Source organism: Enoplosus armatus, chromosome 22, assembly GCF_043641665.1.
Source record: "Enoplosus armatus isolate fEnoArm2 chromosome 22, fEnoArm2.hap1, whole genome shotgun sequence".
NCBI classification, from domain to species: Eukaryota; Metazoa; Chordata; class Actinopteri; order Centrarchiformes; family Enoplosidae; genus Enoplosus; species Enoplosus armatus.
The window spans coordinates 3,108,730-3,123,006 of record NC_092201.1 but is presented as its reverse complement, the minus strand read 5'-3'; the positions used below and the strand labels follow the sequence as shown (position 1 = coordinate 3,123,006).

Below are 14,277 nucleotides of genomic sequence, written 5' to 3'. Positions count from 1 at the left end.
AACTACAGGTTACTATACTGCAGCTAAGCTACTATACTGCAGCTAAACTACTATACTGCAGCTAAACTACTATACTTTAGCTAAACTACAGGTTACTATACTGACACTAAACTACAGGTTACTATACTGCAGCTAAACTACAGGCTACTATACTGATGCTAAACTACAGGTTACTATACTGCAGCTAAGCTACTATACTGCAGCTAAACTACTATACTGCAGCTAAACTACTATACTTTAGCTAAACTACAGGTTACTATACTGACACTAAACTACAGGTTACTATACTGCAGCTAAACTACAGGCTACTATACTGACGCTAAACTACAGGTTACTATACTGCAGCTAAACTACTATACTTTAGCTAAACTACAGGTTACTATACTGACACTAAACTACAGGTTACTATACTGCAGCTAAACTACTATACTTTAGCTAAACTACAGGTTACTATACTGACACTAAACTACAGGTTACTATACTGCAGCTAAACTACTATACTGCAGCTAAACTACTATACTTTAGCTAAACTACAGGTTACTATACTGCAGCTAAACTACAGGCTACTATACTGATGCTAAACTACAGGTTACTATACTGAAGCTAAACTACATGTTACTATACTATACTGAAGCTAAACTACAGGTTACTATACTGATGCTAAACTACAGGCTACTATACTGATGCTAAACTACAGGTTACTATACTGACGCTAAACTACATAAACTACAGGTTACTATACTGCAGCTAAACTACAGGCTACTATACTGATGCTAAACTACAGGCTACTATACTGACGCTAAACTACAGGTTACTATACTGACGCTAAACTACAGGTTACTGTACCGACGCTAAACTACAGGTTACTATACTGATGCTAAACTACTATATTGCAGCTAAACTACAGGTTACTATACTGATGCTAAAATACTATATTGCCGCTAAACTACAGGTTACTATACTGCAGCTAAACTACAGGTTACTATACTGATGCTAAACTACTATATTGCAGCTAAACTACAGGTTACTATACTGCAGCTAAACTACAGGTTACTATACTGATGCTAAACTACTATATTGCAGCTAAACTACAGGTTACTATACTGCAGCTAAACTACAGGTTACTATACTGCAGCTAAACTACTATATTGCAGCTAAACTACAGGTTACTATACTGATGCTAAACTACTATATTGCAGCTAACGTGCAACTCCTCAAAAATGGGAGTACAGCAGCTGTGGAGATACCACATCGAGAACACAAGAATTGTGATTGGTCTGCATGTGTTTTTACTGACTCTGTTGCCGTGAAGAAAACAAACAAGCAAAGCTCCGGTTACACGGCAACGACTGCATGACAATAGTCTCCTATTCAGTAGTGAGACAAGGCAAAGCTTTCCATCATCTCTCTCTACTGCAAGGTTGATTAAACGAACGTGAACACAGCAGAGATCAAACAATTAGCTGATTATTCAACGAGTCGATCTGCAACGATAAACATGACAAATATTCTTTTGTTCCAGCTCCTCGTTTGTGAGGATTTTCTGCTCTTCCTTCTTTTATCTGATACTGAACTGAATATTTTGGGCTTTTGGACTGCAATTTGAAGCCAGTGTCCTTAGGAATTAAGGACTTTTTAACCATTTTATAGATCAAATTATTACTCAGTTAATCAAGAAAACAATCTCCGCATGAATTGATAATGACATAATCGGCTGAGACTCAGGAGGCAGAGCGGGTCGTCCACAAATCAAACTAATTAGTGGTTCGATCCCCGCCTCCTCATGTCCACATGTACCTCAAGTTGCTCCTGTCAAACACTGATAATGTACACATGGTGTTGTGGTGGTGCTAACCCAACACTTAACTCATTTCCCACCAGAGCTATCAATGCACAATGCTTCAGGGTTCGGGGATCACACCCAAACTAAAGCAGCCTTTTGTATCTTTCTCGCCACAAAGCTATTGTCAGCCTGAATGCAGCCAAACTCTGGCACACAGAGCAGAGCAGATAGACAGGTCTATCTCAGAGCATCATCTCCAGCATGCTCTGGCAGGAAGCAGTGTGGTGAATTCATTATGCAAATGATCTCTGTTGGGATCTGTTCAGCGAGCGGCTTCCTTGCCACATGACCAAACTTGTGATGTCGCTTTAAAAGGCTCTTTACATGAATGGATGAATGTGTCCTACACTTGCACACGAGAGACTTCACAGCAGCAACTCCACTCTGTCTGAACAAGCTGAGCCCGACCAATGTGGTATTTCCAAAATACCATAAATATGTATAGTAGGTTGAATTATGTTCCCTCTGTCTAAATTTAACCTTTTGGCTTGCCTGCCAGAATCTCATAGAGAAAAAGGTATATTTAACATCTGTTTTTGCTCCATTTTTCATGCCATTTCCTCTTTAAAATCTAATAATCTTTATAATAAATACACAAAAACAGGTTCTTTATTTTCATCTTAAACCTATAAATTTGTAATTTAGCATGACGTGAGTTAACATATGAAGAGTCTAATAATCCAACTGCAGGAGGGGCGTTGAGTCATTATAGGTGGGGAGGGAAAATCAACAAAGTTTACCCTTTTAAACTGTCTTTCAAATTACTTTTTAATTTCTAAAACTGAGCAAATTAGGCAACAGCAAAGCTCGCGGCGCTGCAGGTTCATGCTAACGGAGACTCTGATTAAGACAGGTGCTGAAAAGCTCTGCTGAACGCATCAGTTAGCAGAGGAGCATCTGAAGTGGAGGAGACTGTGTGTGGGTGAGTTTCATGAGTGAGTCAGCGAGTTTGACGAGGGATTTAGGTGTGTTTGTTTTATGTGGTTTGTCAGATTGAAGCAATTGTTTAAATCAATCTGAATTCAGGTTTTGCACCTTCTCCTGAACTGGGAGGGGAAACAAATCCTGGTGAGATGGTTACTGAAAGGGAGGGAGGCCTGTAAATTTGTCAACATTTTGGGGGTTTTGAAATCCACTGTGCTACTGCTTAATGTACACGCCATAGTAAAACCATCTGAAGATCTCAGGGTGGAAAAATTACAGCCCCTCAGTTTCATGTCACCAGATTTTTAGTTAAATTGACTCTTACAAATCTTTTCTTTCATTCTGTAACAATGACGGGTTTGTGTCCCGTGTGAAACCAAAAGCCAGCGTTGACTTATTATTTTAACCCAAACCATGATCTTTGTCTAAACCTAACCAAGTAGTTTTGGTGTCTAAACTGAACCAAACTGTGACTATTTCCACATGTTAATGTGGCTTTCTGGCAGAAAGGCCTGAGGCCTGCCAGTGTTTCTTTATTAACTGGTCCCTCGCCTCGTGTCCTCTTGCAAAAGTGGCCCCCGGGCAAAGCAAGTTGAGTATTCCTGCAATTCACAGTGAGTCCTAAAATGTAGTTTTACAACATTTAGTCTGGGAAGTCTCAACAAAGCACCCTGCATAATGTAATTCAACATTTTTCTAAACATTTTTATATTAAAAAAACGAATGTTTTCCATTGATTGAACTGGCTCCTTATCAGAGACAGCGCACGTTTAGCTGTTTCAGACTGGATCAAACGTCAGCAGTTAAAGGTTTCTGGCCAGTTTGGTGACGCACGTTGATTTTATCTGCTAACGACAATTTTACACTCGGCAGGTCTTTAACTCGTGACCTCTCTTCGCTTCACACTCGCAGACTTTTCTGATGCAGGACGCAGTTTGTTTGTTGCACAGGAGAGGAGGCCTGTTTATCAAAGCATCACATTTGTCACTGAGCTGCTGCGTTTTGCACTAGTTATCATACGAGCACAGCTTGGTCTTACTGGAGCAGGCACTAACAGTGTGTGTGAGTGTGTGTGTGTGTGTGTGTTATCACTCTGCTAAGACACACTCACTCAGCTAGAAAAGGAGTCACATGCAAGAGGAGGCAAGGCATGACAACTGAGCTGTGTGAGGACATTTCCTGTAGAGAGGTCATAGGAGGAAGGAGGAGGAAGGAGGAGGAGGAGGAGGAGGAATCACACAGTACATGCAGCTCTGAGGCCTAACGTTGACACAGTGTTGAGTTCATGTTAGCCACTAGTGAGCCGGGCAGGCGAGTTAGTCAGAGGCACTGTTAGAGCGGCTTACCTTTTCTTAGGTAAATGTTATCTGAGAAACAAACAAAAAAAAAACAAAAAAACAAAAAAAGGAAACAAATAAAACAGGTAACTGTAACACAGGTGTAAGCACTCAAAACACACACACTCCCTCTTTACTCTGCGCTCATATTCCTGCTGACTAAGCACACACTCACACACACGGAAATGTGCATAACATGATGCAAAGCCTTGAAATGAAGTACTTTTTTTTTTTTTTCACAAATTGACAGTGTCTTGCAGAAGCCTCTTCAGGGAACACTGAGCTGCCTTCGTTACATGATTTAAGCTCCAGTTTGCATCATTAAACATGCGGCGGTGTCAGCTGTCAGTCATCATTAAAAGAAAAAAGGGAAGGCGTTTGAAATATGAGTTTTCCGAGAGGCGCGGGAAGGGACGGTTAATGGAAGCTCAGTCAGTTAAAACATAATTTAGCGAGTTTAAAAATACGACTTATTTCTTAATTAACTTCAGCTTTTCTCAACTTATGATCAAACACAAGTATGATGGATAGAAAAGTGTACTGAAGTAAAACACAATATCTCATTCAGACACACAAGAGTAAAAGTTGTTTTAAAGTTATTTTTAGTATTTTGAGTTGTTGGGATGATGTAAATCTGATCGAACTTACTATCGAACTGAGTGAGTCTTTCTTATATACTACTTACTTCCTCTGACAAATATGTTCTTAATGTGCGTTATCTTTATGGCATGGCTGTTTTGTTTATGCCTGACAGGGAGATTATTTTATTTTGGATCAGATGAAGATGAAAGGAGGTCGGGGGGGGGGGGGCTGGACATACAAACCTCAGGACATTAAAGACCCGGATGTGAAAGTTAGATTTACACGGCTGAAACTAACGTTGGTAAACTCAAGTTAGGATTGTTGTTTTGGTTAAATACTGATGAAGTGCTTTGCGTCAGCGTTGACTTTATTTGCCACAAGCGAATATTTTAGGCAAAACAAATAAAATGTGTTGACAGTGAACATTTTGCAGATACATTCAATTTAAACGTTTCCCTGTTATGTACATAAAAATTGTAATATACAAAGCATTATGGTTCCTATTGATGTATTTGCACATTAAAATGTTTTGTATACGAATGAGACGAAGTTACTTTACTAAACATCAAAGTTTCATTTAACAGCAACAATTTGATCATTTGCTAGTTTTTAAAATACTTTTTTGAAAGAAAACACAAAGTAGAGCCACATTAATCATCTCTGCTGAATGTAAACATATTAAAAACTGCACACCTGAAGAAACTAATACTAAATCCTGTTGGACAGACAAACAGTCTTTGTTTGAAATTTGATTGGCAACGATTTTGAAATTGGTTCCAGTTTCTTAAATGTGAACATTTGCTGGATTTCTTTGTCTTCTATGAATGTAAACTGAATATCTTTGGGTTTTGAAGTGTTAGCTTGGGCTTGTGGAGATCGTGATTTTTTATCGACATTTCTTTGCTTTTATGGACGATTAATGGAGAAAACAATAATTACTTGCAGCTTTTCCTCACTCGTATCATGTTTGGTGACTTGTAACACAAAAGCAAAACGAGCAGAAGAAAAAGCTTCTCTGCTGCGATATTGAAAGCAAAGTCAATCTGTTGTTTCCCTGCTTGATGGATAATCCTCTGAGACGTGAATAAAGCAGCTTGTGAATACAGACATTTTATAAACCATCTGCTGCTGCAAAAAAAGAGGAAGTCGGTGAAAAGACCGGCGCTGAGTGAAAAGGACATAGTGTGTGAGGGCGAGGACACCCGAGTCAGGTGGAAACATATCCAGGTCGTCTCCACAACAACAGAGGCACGTGCTATCCATCAGCGGGGAAGTGTCGAGAAAAATAAATGGTCTGAACAAGGCCGGGGACGGCGAGTCATCTATCTGAGGGCCGGCTGCAGGTGGAAATGTCTCCTCTGTAAAAGCTTTGGAAAAGTTGAGACACTGTGAGGGTGACAGCAGGAGGAACGGCTGCTGGAGAAGCTCAGGACGACGCTTTATTTCAGAGAGGTTGAGACCCGGCGTAGAAGAGGTTTTAGAAAAGAAGGCCACCCGTCTTGCATTCAGCCTGGCTGAGTTGTGATGGAGAGGGTTTGAAGTGTCAGTTAGATAAATGGCAGTTGGGCCGTCTTGACAATCAAAGCTCTTTGAGGGAAACCTGTCTTTCCACTCACTTTGACCTTAACGCACAAAGACTCACATCAACAACTCCCATCGTTAAACTTTGCTTTGAAAGAAATTGACTCTTCTCAATAGAAGTGTTTTTGTCCTTTCATGCCAAAGATTTTAAGGTTTTCAATCAGATTTCTTTACATTCAGGATGGAAAAACAAAGTCTGCACTCACAATCCCATGAAATTAGATTAAATACTTGAGCATAATATTCTCTCTTTTAATTCACCATTTCATATTTGCGTATGATCATTGCGAGACAAAATATAATTATAAAGCTCATCATTTTCATTTTTTAACAGATGTTTGAAAATCTGGTTTGCTTCAAAAATAGTTGTTTTAACAGGGAACCCTGGTGACCTAAAGGTTACAGCGCCAACCACGAACTGCAACGTCCCCGGTCCAAGTCGAGATGTCAGTCTCCATCTTTCTGATATTTTATGCTTAAAAAAGGCAGAAGATGCCCCAAAAAAATTGTTAAGTCAAGTCAGGTTTATTTATATTGCCCAAAATCCCAAATCCCAGTATGTAAGTTTTGTTTTCTTTATTTTACTTGTTTTCCAATGTTAAATATAAACATAGAAGCTGAAAATAAAGAGCCTTTAATGAAGTATAATAAATCTCTGTACCCTCAGTCGATATTGATTGATTGTATCATGATACAAAAAGCACTGTGTGTTGCTTAGTAACATTAGTTCATGATTCTGTTGACTTCATGACTGAAACAAGGAAAGTGAAACCTTGTGTTTTTAACTGTTTTCCGATTGGTTCCTTTTCCATTGTATTCATGATAAGAGCTTTTATTTATTTATTTCACATCAGAGACCTCATGCCCTTTCAGTGAAGTCCATTTGATGTGTGAATTAGCTGATATTGATCTCTCCTTGTCAAGTGCGAGTAAAAGACCAGGTTCAGGTTCGGGCCCGTGTCAAAGGTTTTCTTCCTACCTTCAGGGGGCATGAGGGTCTTGTTGTTCTGGGTGCACCAGCCCACCGGGTGCAGATCGGCTGTCATGACGTCGCACCAGAAGTCGGCCTTGCGGTCGTCGCCGTAGCCGCTGAAGCGCAGCAGCAGCAGCTGGCCGCATGTGGTGATGATGGTGGCCACCCAGTACGTGTCTGGGCTGCTCTTATTGGCCACTTCCAGCTTCATACCAGGCTGGAAGCTGCTCTGCAGGCTGATCTCCACCTGAGGGGGGCACGACAGGACATCAAAGGAATATTCTGTCTTTTGTTTTTACAGCCTTTTGTAGTTTTTAAGTTATAATAACATTTTACTCAGCAAGCAGCAGGAACACAATGGATCAGACAATCACAAGTTTTGAACAAAAAGATAGTAGTGAGCTGCATTTGGGGGAATATGCAGCTCAGGTGGATATCTCCATCACTGGCACTACTGTTTTAGATTGTTTTCTCCTTTGCTTTATGGAAAAGCAATACCAAATTGCTGTAGTACCCCTTTAATATTCCACTAAACTACAGCAGTTAAGAAATCTTTGAAAAATGTGTCACTTCTGATAATCGTGTAATTATATAAGTCATTTAATGCCTAACATTTGCTGGCTCCGGCCTCTCAAATGTAAGGATTTTTGCTTATTTTCACTATTTTTTATTATTTGAAACTGGATATTTTTGGGTTTAGGACCGTTTTCTGGATAAAACAAGCATGTCGGAGACGTCCTTTGGACTCTAGGAGACTGTGATTGTTTTTTTTAAGGGTTTTCCACTGAAGAAAAGAATCAAGAGATTGATAATTGCAGCCCCAATCATGAGAACCAAAACCAAAAATAATATCTAGTCTCATATCACAATATTTTACTGACAGTTTTAGCAGCAGGTGAGTAATTTTGAGATTTTTCGTTTTAAGTATCGACAGAAAAACAGGTTTAGTATCAAGAATAATTAAATTAAAAAAAACAGCCAGAAACAAAACCTCTGCACTAAACTACAGCCTTTCTTCTAGTTCGTCCTTGTGCAGAGAAAAGTGATAAATCTGTACGACAGTGAATGCAGCACAGCATAATGCGTTTCCACCGTAGCCACAGGCTGCTATACAATTTCTTGAGAACACAACAAGCCCAACAGGATGTTCACATTCAACACTCGCACAAACGCACACACTCGCAAGTGAATGGAAAAAGCCAACATCTTAGAAATAAACACAATACAAATGGCCCCGTGACTTCCTGCTACAACAATGCAAACGTGCTGTATCACTCTGGCTGGCTTATGTAAGAGAGCTACGGGCAGCAAACACTGCGCGCGTGTGTGTGTGTGTGTGTGTGTGTGTGTGTGTGTGTGTGTGTGTGTGTGTGTGTGTGTGTGTGTGTGTGCAGGCCCAAGAGAAATCACTGTTTCAATTTGTCCAGGCAGAGAGAGAGAGAGAGAGAGAGAGAGAGAGAGAGAGAGAGAGAGAGAGAGAGATGAGGGCTGCACTTTACTGAATCACATTTTTCTGGGGAATTCATGGTCTGTTTCCCAGTGACTCAATCCACTTACCAACAAGGCAATTTAGCTTCCCGAGAGACCTCAGCGGCTCAAATCACCACACAGGCAGTTTGTCCGACATCGGGGGCTCGCTCATAAAAACCCCACGTATTCTAATCTCGCACTTATTACGCTCATCGCTCCGAGTGATGTAAGGAGCTGAAACGCCGACACACTTCTTTAAACCTTAAAGACGTCTCCACCTCTGCAGGCCGCTCTGCCGGCAGCTGCTCCGCCGGTCAGAGTCAGCTGAGGAGGATAAAGACCGTCGCATCCAGGATCAGCTGCACTCTGCCCATCTGGCCCTCTGCTGTGATGTAACATGTTAATGGAGGATAAGCCTTGTAATTGTTTGGTAACAAGGCTGAGGTTTTTTTTTTGGGGGGGGGGGGGGTAAATGACTTCAAGTGTGTGCGGAAACGTCTGGAAAGGCTGTAATTACATGCTGAAAAGCATCACTTCAAGAACAGGAACACCAGATCAATAATCTGTTACCCACAATACCCTAGATCAGGGATCCACAGCTTGCTTTGCCAGGGGGCCACTTTTGCAAGATGACACGAGGCCAGGGGCCAGTTAATAAACAAACATTAATAGTCCTCGGGCCTCTCTGCCAGAAAGCCTTTCTAACACGTGGTTAATGTTGTGAAACAGTCGTAGTTTGGCTCGGTTTACCAAAAATACTTGGATAGGTTTAGGAAAAGATCAGCACTCTCCTGAAAGTCCTGAAGGAAAACTTGTCCCACGTGTCCCGAGCGGGTCAGGTCTACGTGACCTTTTTGAAGTATGACCGCCTCTGCGCACTGCACAGATCACTGACAGGCTAATATCCAACTTCTCAAGTAACAGCCAAGGACATTATTGAACATTTACTAACTGTTATACCAAACAAAAGAAGTCCCCTGTGTGAATCAGTTTATTTTCATTGGGAATTAGACAACGGGCAGCCTGGCACCCTATCGAGGGCCAGACAAGTCGAGTATCACTGCCCTAGTTGTAAAATTCAGACATTTTACTGAAATTAATTAAGGATTGTTTACACACAGCTGTCACATAAACAGCACGGCTCTATCTACACTATTTGAGTAATATTCAGGACGTTTTGCGTCTCCTGAGGAAACTGGTTCAGACGTGTGAACGCACAGAAATCCTGAAAACTGGCACGAGTAAACAGAGCTCTTATAAAAAAAGGCACTGCAGCAGGTTAGTAACACTTAATTAGAACTATTGTGTGGATAAGAAGTGAAACAAGATTATGCTTTACGTCATTCAAGTCAAACTTAATTTGTACGGCACCTTTCGTTCAGGTTAGAAGAGCTAATAACAAGACAGTACAAATATAAACAGTAAAACAATTGGACACGAATGCACAAGAAGAAAAAAAAAGCCACAAATCCCAACAAAGCAGAAACAAACAACTCTTCGAGACTCTGCAGCTCAAAGCGTCTGTCGATACTGGTGAGATTACCAAAACAATACTTCATTTGATATCTAGTTTGCCGAGTCTAAACATGTTTCTCTACAAAAAAAAACTTTCCGTTATTACACAAAAGTCCTGAATGTAACCCTGTTTTCCTCTTAAAGGGGCTAAAAAAAAGAATCTTTCTCCACACTGAAGCTCTGTGAGTTTAATCAATGTTAGGCTGAACACCATCAATATGTAATAACCAACCCACTGCAGACAAACACTGATGCAGCAGACAACAAGGTGTTCTGATTTTTAGCACCAAAAACACTGGATCCTGAACAGGACAGTGCCTTTCATTAAACCCTCCCCAACTGATTAACACCCACGTGTTTGCAGTGGAGGCTCCTTCTTAAACCTTTGTACTCTAATGATGTTACATGAGTCATGTTTCTCAGACATGATGAAGCTCCTCCGGAGACTCAGAAGACAACAGCCGCACAATAACTGTGCTGAAAGTGTGAAATTACAAAAACATAAGTCATTAAAATCAGGAAATATCTGATCAAAGGCTAAATAAACGAGCATAAAGACGTGATCATGCAGTTAATGCCAACTTTTGGTACTTTGGTGCTAAAAAAGATACCAGTTCACTTCTAAACTTTGTTGTTTTCTGTGTGTTTAGTTTGAAAAGTAGAAAAGAACTGAGTCAATTTCACACCTGGCCATAATGAATGTATTCTATCCACTTTATCTTTGCATTAGAAAATAAATTCATCATCATTTTGGCACCACAGCACTTCTGCTGAGCTTCGTATCAGCATGAAGAACGACGACATTTACTGGAAAAATCAATCGGCTGATTCAGTGTTATTTTTGGAAAAACCCTTTAATTCAGTTACTCTGCAGCCACGTGTCGTGTTAACATACAGCAGCTATCAGGTCAATCAAATCAGATACTGAGCAGGAACGTTTCAGCTGAAAAAAGATTTTGTTTTGCTGCTATAGATGTGTGCGATCCCTCCGAGGCGGCGGCAGCAGCAGCAGGCAGAGATTAAGCAGGTGAGTTTGACACGTTAAACCGGCCGCCCAGTTGGTGATGGCAACATGCAGCTCAGCTGACCTCTCAGCTGACCTGGACTATGATTGTCTGTCTGAAGTGACTCGGCAGGCTGTGCTTCAGTTCACTTTGGTATCAGTTATGAGTTTCAACCCAGCGAATCAGAGCAGAGCAGAGCGCAGCCGGCCGGCAGACTCGCTGCCAAAAACGCACCTTTGCATTTCGTGCCACAGTCTGTGCGGCATCGACCTGATCACGTAGATTACCTTTTAAACAAGTTGTGCCCCAGTTTCTTTTAAATCTGATGATTCAGTTTTCTAGACAGCTTAGTTTCCTGACTCAGATCTCTGAGATAACTAAATAAAACTGCGTGCTAGCAACTTTCTATTCAAGTGAATGAATCATTGAAAGCTGTAATTAAAAGCTAACCAAATTAGCCCTTGAAGTGTTTGTTTTACGCATGGAGTTTGGTCTCATGCAGGGCTGTGGCTACCACTGAGGGCATGTCCTCGGTATGTTTTCTGGTGATTCAGGGCTTTTAGCAATGCCGGGGAAAGTTTATATTCTACAATTAAAAACTGACACACTTTTAAAGCAGCTTCTAGTAATTTTGGAACCTGTATTTTCCCACCAGGATTTTTATTTCTGGCAGCGTGGAGAGTCCTTTGAAACATGTTTTTGACTTTCATGCTGGGAAAGAAAATGGAAATGTTTAATTCTGCTGAATTTTCTAATAATTTCCAAATAGATTCCCTGGAAAGAGCTTTTATCAGATACTAAATATAAAACAGACACGTAGTTTTGAGATTGAAATTAAGAAAGTGAATAACCACGACTTTGCTTAATAATTTGACTCACTTTTTACATTTCTGTCACCATTTGCTTAGTGAAAATATTCTTTCCATAAAAGCAAAGAATGAAACACTGTGGTACCTATTCTTTTGTGCAGCAACAATTACCTTCGATTGTGTTTTCAAAAACCGGCAAAAGTCGTCTGACAACTTGTGCGTCATCGGGGCAACAAAGCCGATGAGAGCGCTGCGATGCCGAGGCCTGGCTCTCTCCACTGTGTCTTTAAAGGATTTCTGCATATGGTACTTATCTATGAGGCTGTATTTAAAGGATCACAGAGGGATGGGATTAAAGTGCGAGGTGAAGATCAGTCACTCACATGTTTGAAGGTGGTATGAGGGGCGGCGTTAGCCCCCGTCTCCTCCATGTACTCCTCCCAGTTAAACTCTGCCTCTTCCTCCATGGAGTCTGCGTCTGAATAAACGAAATCACCCGTCACTCATCCGCAATGAAAAAGAGCCGTCTTGTCTTGAGGCTAAACATGCATTTTTTTTATTTAAGGGTGGCAATTAAATACACAGGTGTGATGCTTTGTGGATGTAAGTGATCCAAAACACAACAGGAAATGATCTGGAGTGTTTGTGTGCACGACATGTTGCAAGTCTTCTTATGTCATGCCACTAATGTTTCTCCTGAAGGTGAGAAGTGTTAGCGTTGTCTGTGGGAGGCTGATGCATCTGAGGTCTTATATGTGTGTGTGTGTGTGTGTGTGTGTGTGTGCTGCATCTCTGGAGACTCCTCAGTGTGGAGACTGCGGGACTGAACCTGCTCTGTCTAATGAGAGGGGATGGTAGGAAGCTGATGTTTTTGATGGAGTTTGTTTTGATGGATCGTAACGTCTGCTCGCTTCTTCTAATGAAGACACACACACACACACACTTGTTAACAAACAGAGCTTAACCCTTCACACCCAACTGACACATTCTGTGTCAAATATCACACCATTTCAGAACACACACACAGTGACACACACATGCTGCTGGAATCAACACTATTTACTTTTTCAATTAAAGAATGCTCCATTAATTTACGCTTTTGCTATTTTTGCTATTCAACACTTGCCCATTGTGAGACGATGAGCTTACTAGCTATAGTAGCTAGCAAGAGAGGCCGTGTTTGCTACAGGTCTGACGGTGCTGAGTGTTTTATACCTGAATAACATCTCTGGACAGCTCACGATCATATACTGTACAGAAACATTCAGCATTTATAACTAGTTACTGTCAAAAACAGACATTTATTGCCAACATGTAAAGAAATAAAGGCTAAAAAGGTGTAGGTCACAGCTAACTCACTGGCTCCACTGGCTTTCTATTTGTGAGGGTAATGTTGCATGATGGGAACTGTAGTGCCAAAACTCAAAACATATTCAGCCCAAATGGAAATAAGAAAAAAAAGAAAGTTTTCTTCTTTTCATTTCACACTATAAAACATTTTTTGAGAGAACTAAAGCTCTGAGCGTCGTATCATCAGGGCTGCTACATCTCTGGAGTACTGAGGTGCAACACACACTGGCTTTGTCACGTGGCGTGACGCGCAGCAATCAATGCCTGTAACGCACACTGATCGTGTCATGCAGTCGGACAGAGGAGGTAGTCAGTTGCTGGGATGTGCTGATCCGCGGTGCTGGGATATCGGCCAGTAGCGTATCCCGACGTGTCGATGTGCAATGATCTGTGTCAACCGGTGTGCAGGTTTACATAGCATGCAGTGTGTGTGTGGTTTCAAATTGTGTGAAACCTTTTTCATAGAAATGCTCCCGTTAACATGCATAATAGCCTTACTGCAAACTTCAGAGAGAACTTCAGAGAAAACAATGACATTCCCAAATCCAGAAGTTGTCTTTCCAGAATTCCTCTATTATCAGCTATTTTCATCCGATCTATGTCTACCACACCAATCTGTCGAACTGATGAGGGCTGCTTCCTGGAACCGCCCTTTAAAAAAAAGGTAAATATAAACGCAGCAGGGCCTCACCTGTGTTCACTTCTTTCTTGGTCGGATAGTGCGACTTCACTGCAGCGAGGGCCAGTGGCTGCTCCTGTGTGCGAGACTGCATCCTGCACCTCCACTTCCTGGTGAGCGTTAACCTTTGACCCGAGGCGTGTCAGTTCTTCTTCACTGCATCTTTCACTTTCCTCGACAGCCCTGGGACAGAAAAGATAACGAGAGTTA

General features: G+C 41.2%; 1 protein-coding gene across 1 annotated transcript in view; it reads right to left on the bottom strand.

Moving 5' to 3' along the window:
* Positions 1 to 14,277, bottom strand: part of sfmbt2 (Scm like with four mbt domains 2) — a 43,902-nt gene that overhangs the window by 23,080 nt on the left and 6,545 nt on the right. Inside the window, exons 2-4 of the mRNA XM_070928889.1 lie at positions 14,080 to 14,250; positions 12,422 to 12,516; positions 7,247 to 7,487 (exon numbers count right to left, since the gene is read on the bottom strand). Coding sequence (XP_070784990.1) covers positions 7,247 to 7,487; positions 12,422 to 12,516; positions 14,080 to 14,161 — 418 coding nt within the window. The 5' untranslated portion in view covers positions 14,162 to 14,250. The remainder of the gene's footprint in view (positions 1 to 7,246; positions 7,488 to 12,421; positions 12,517 to 14,079; positions 14,251 to 14,277) is intronic.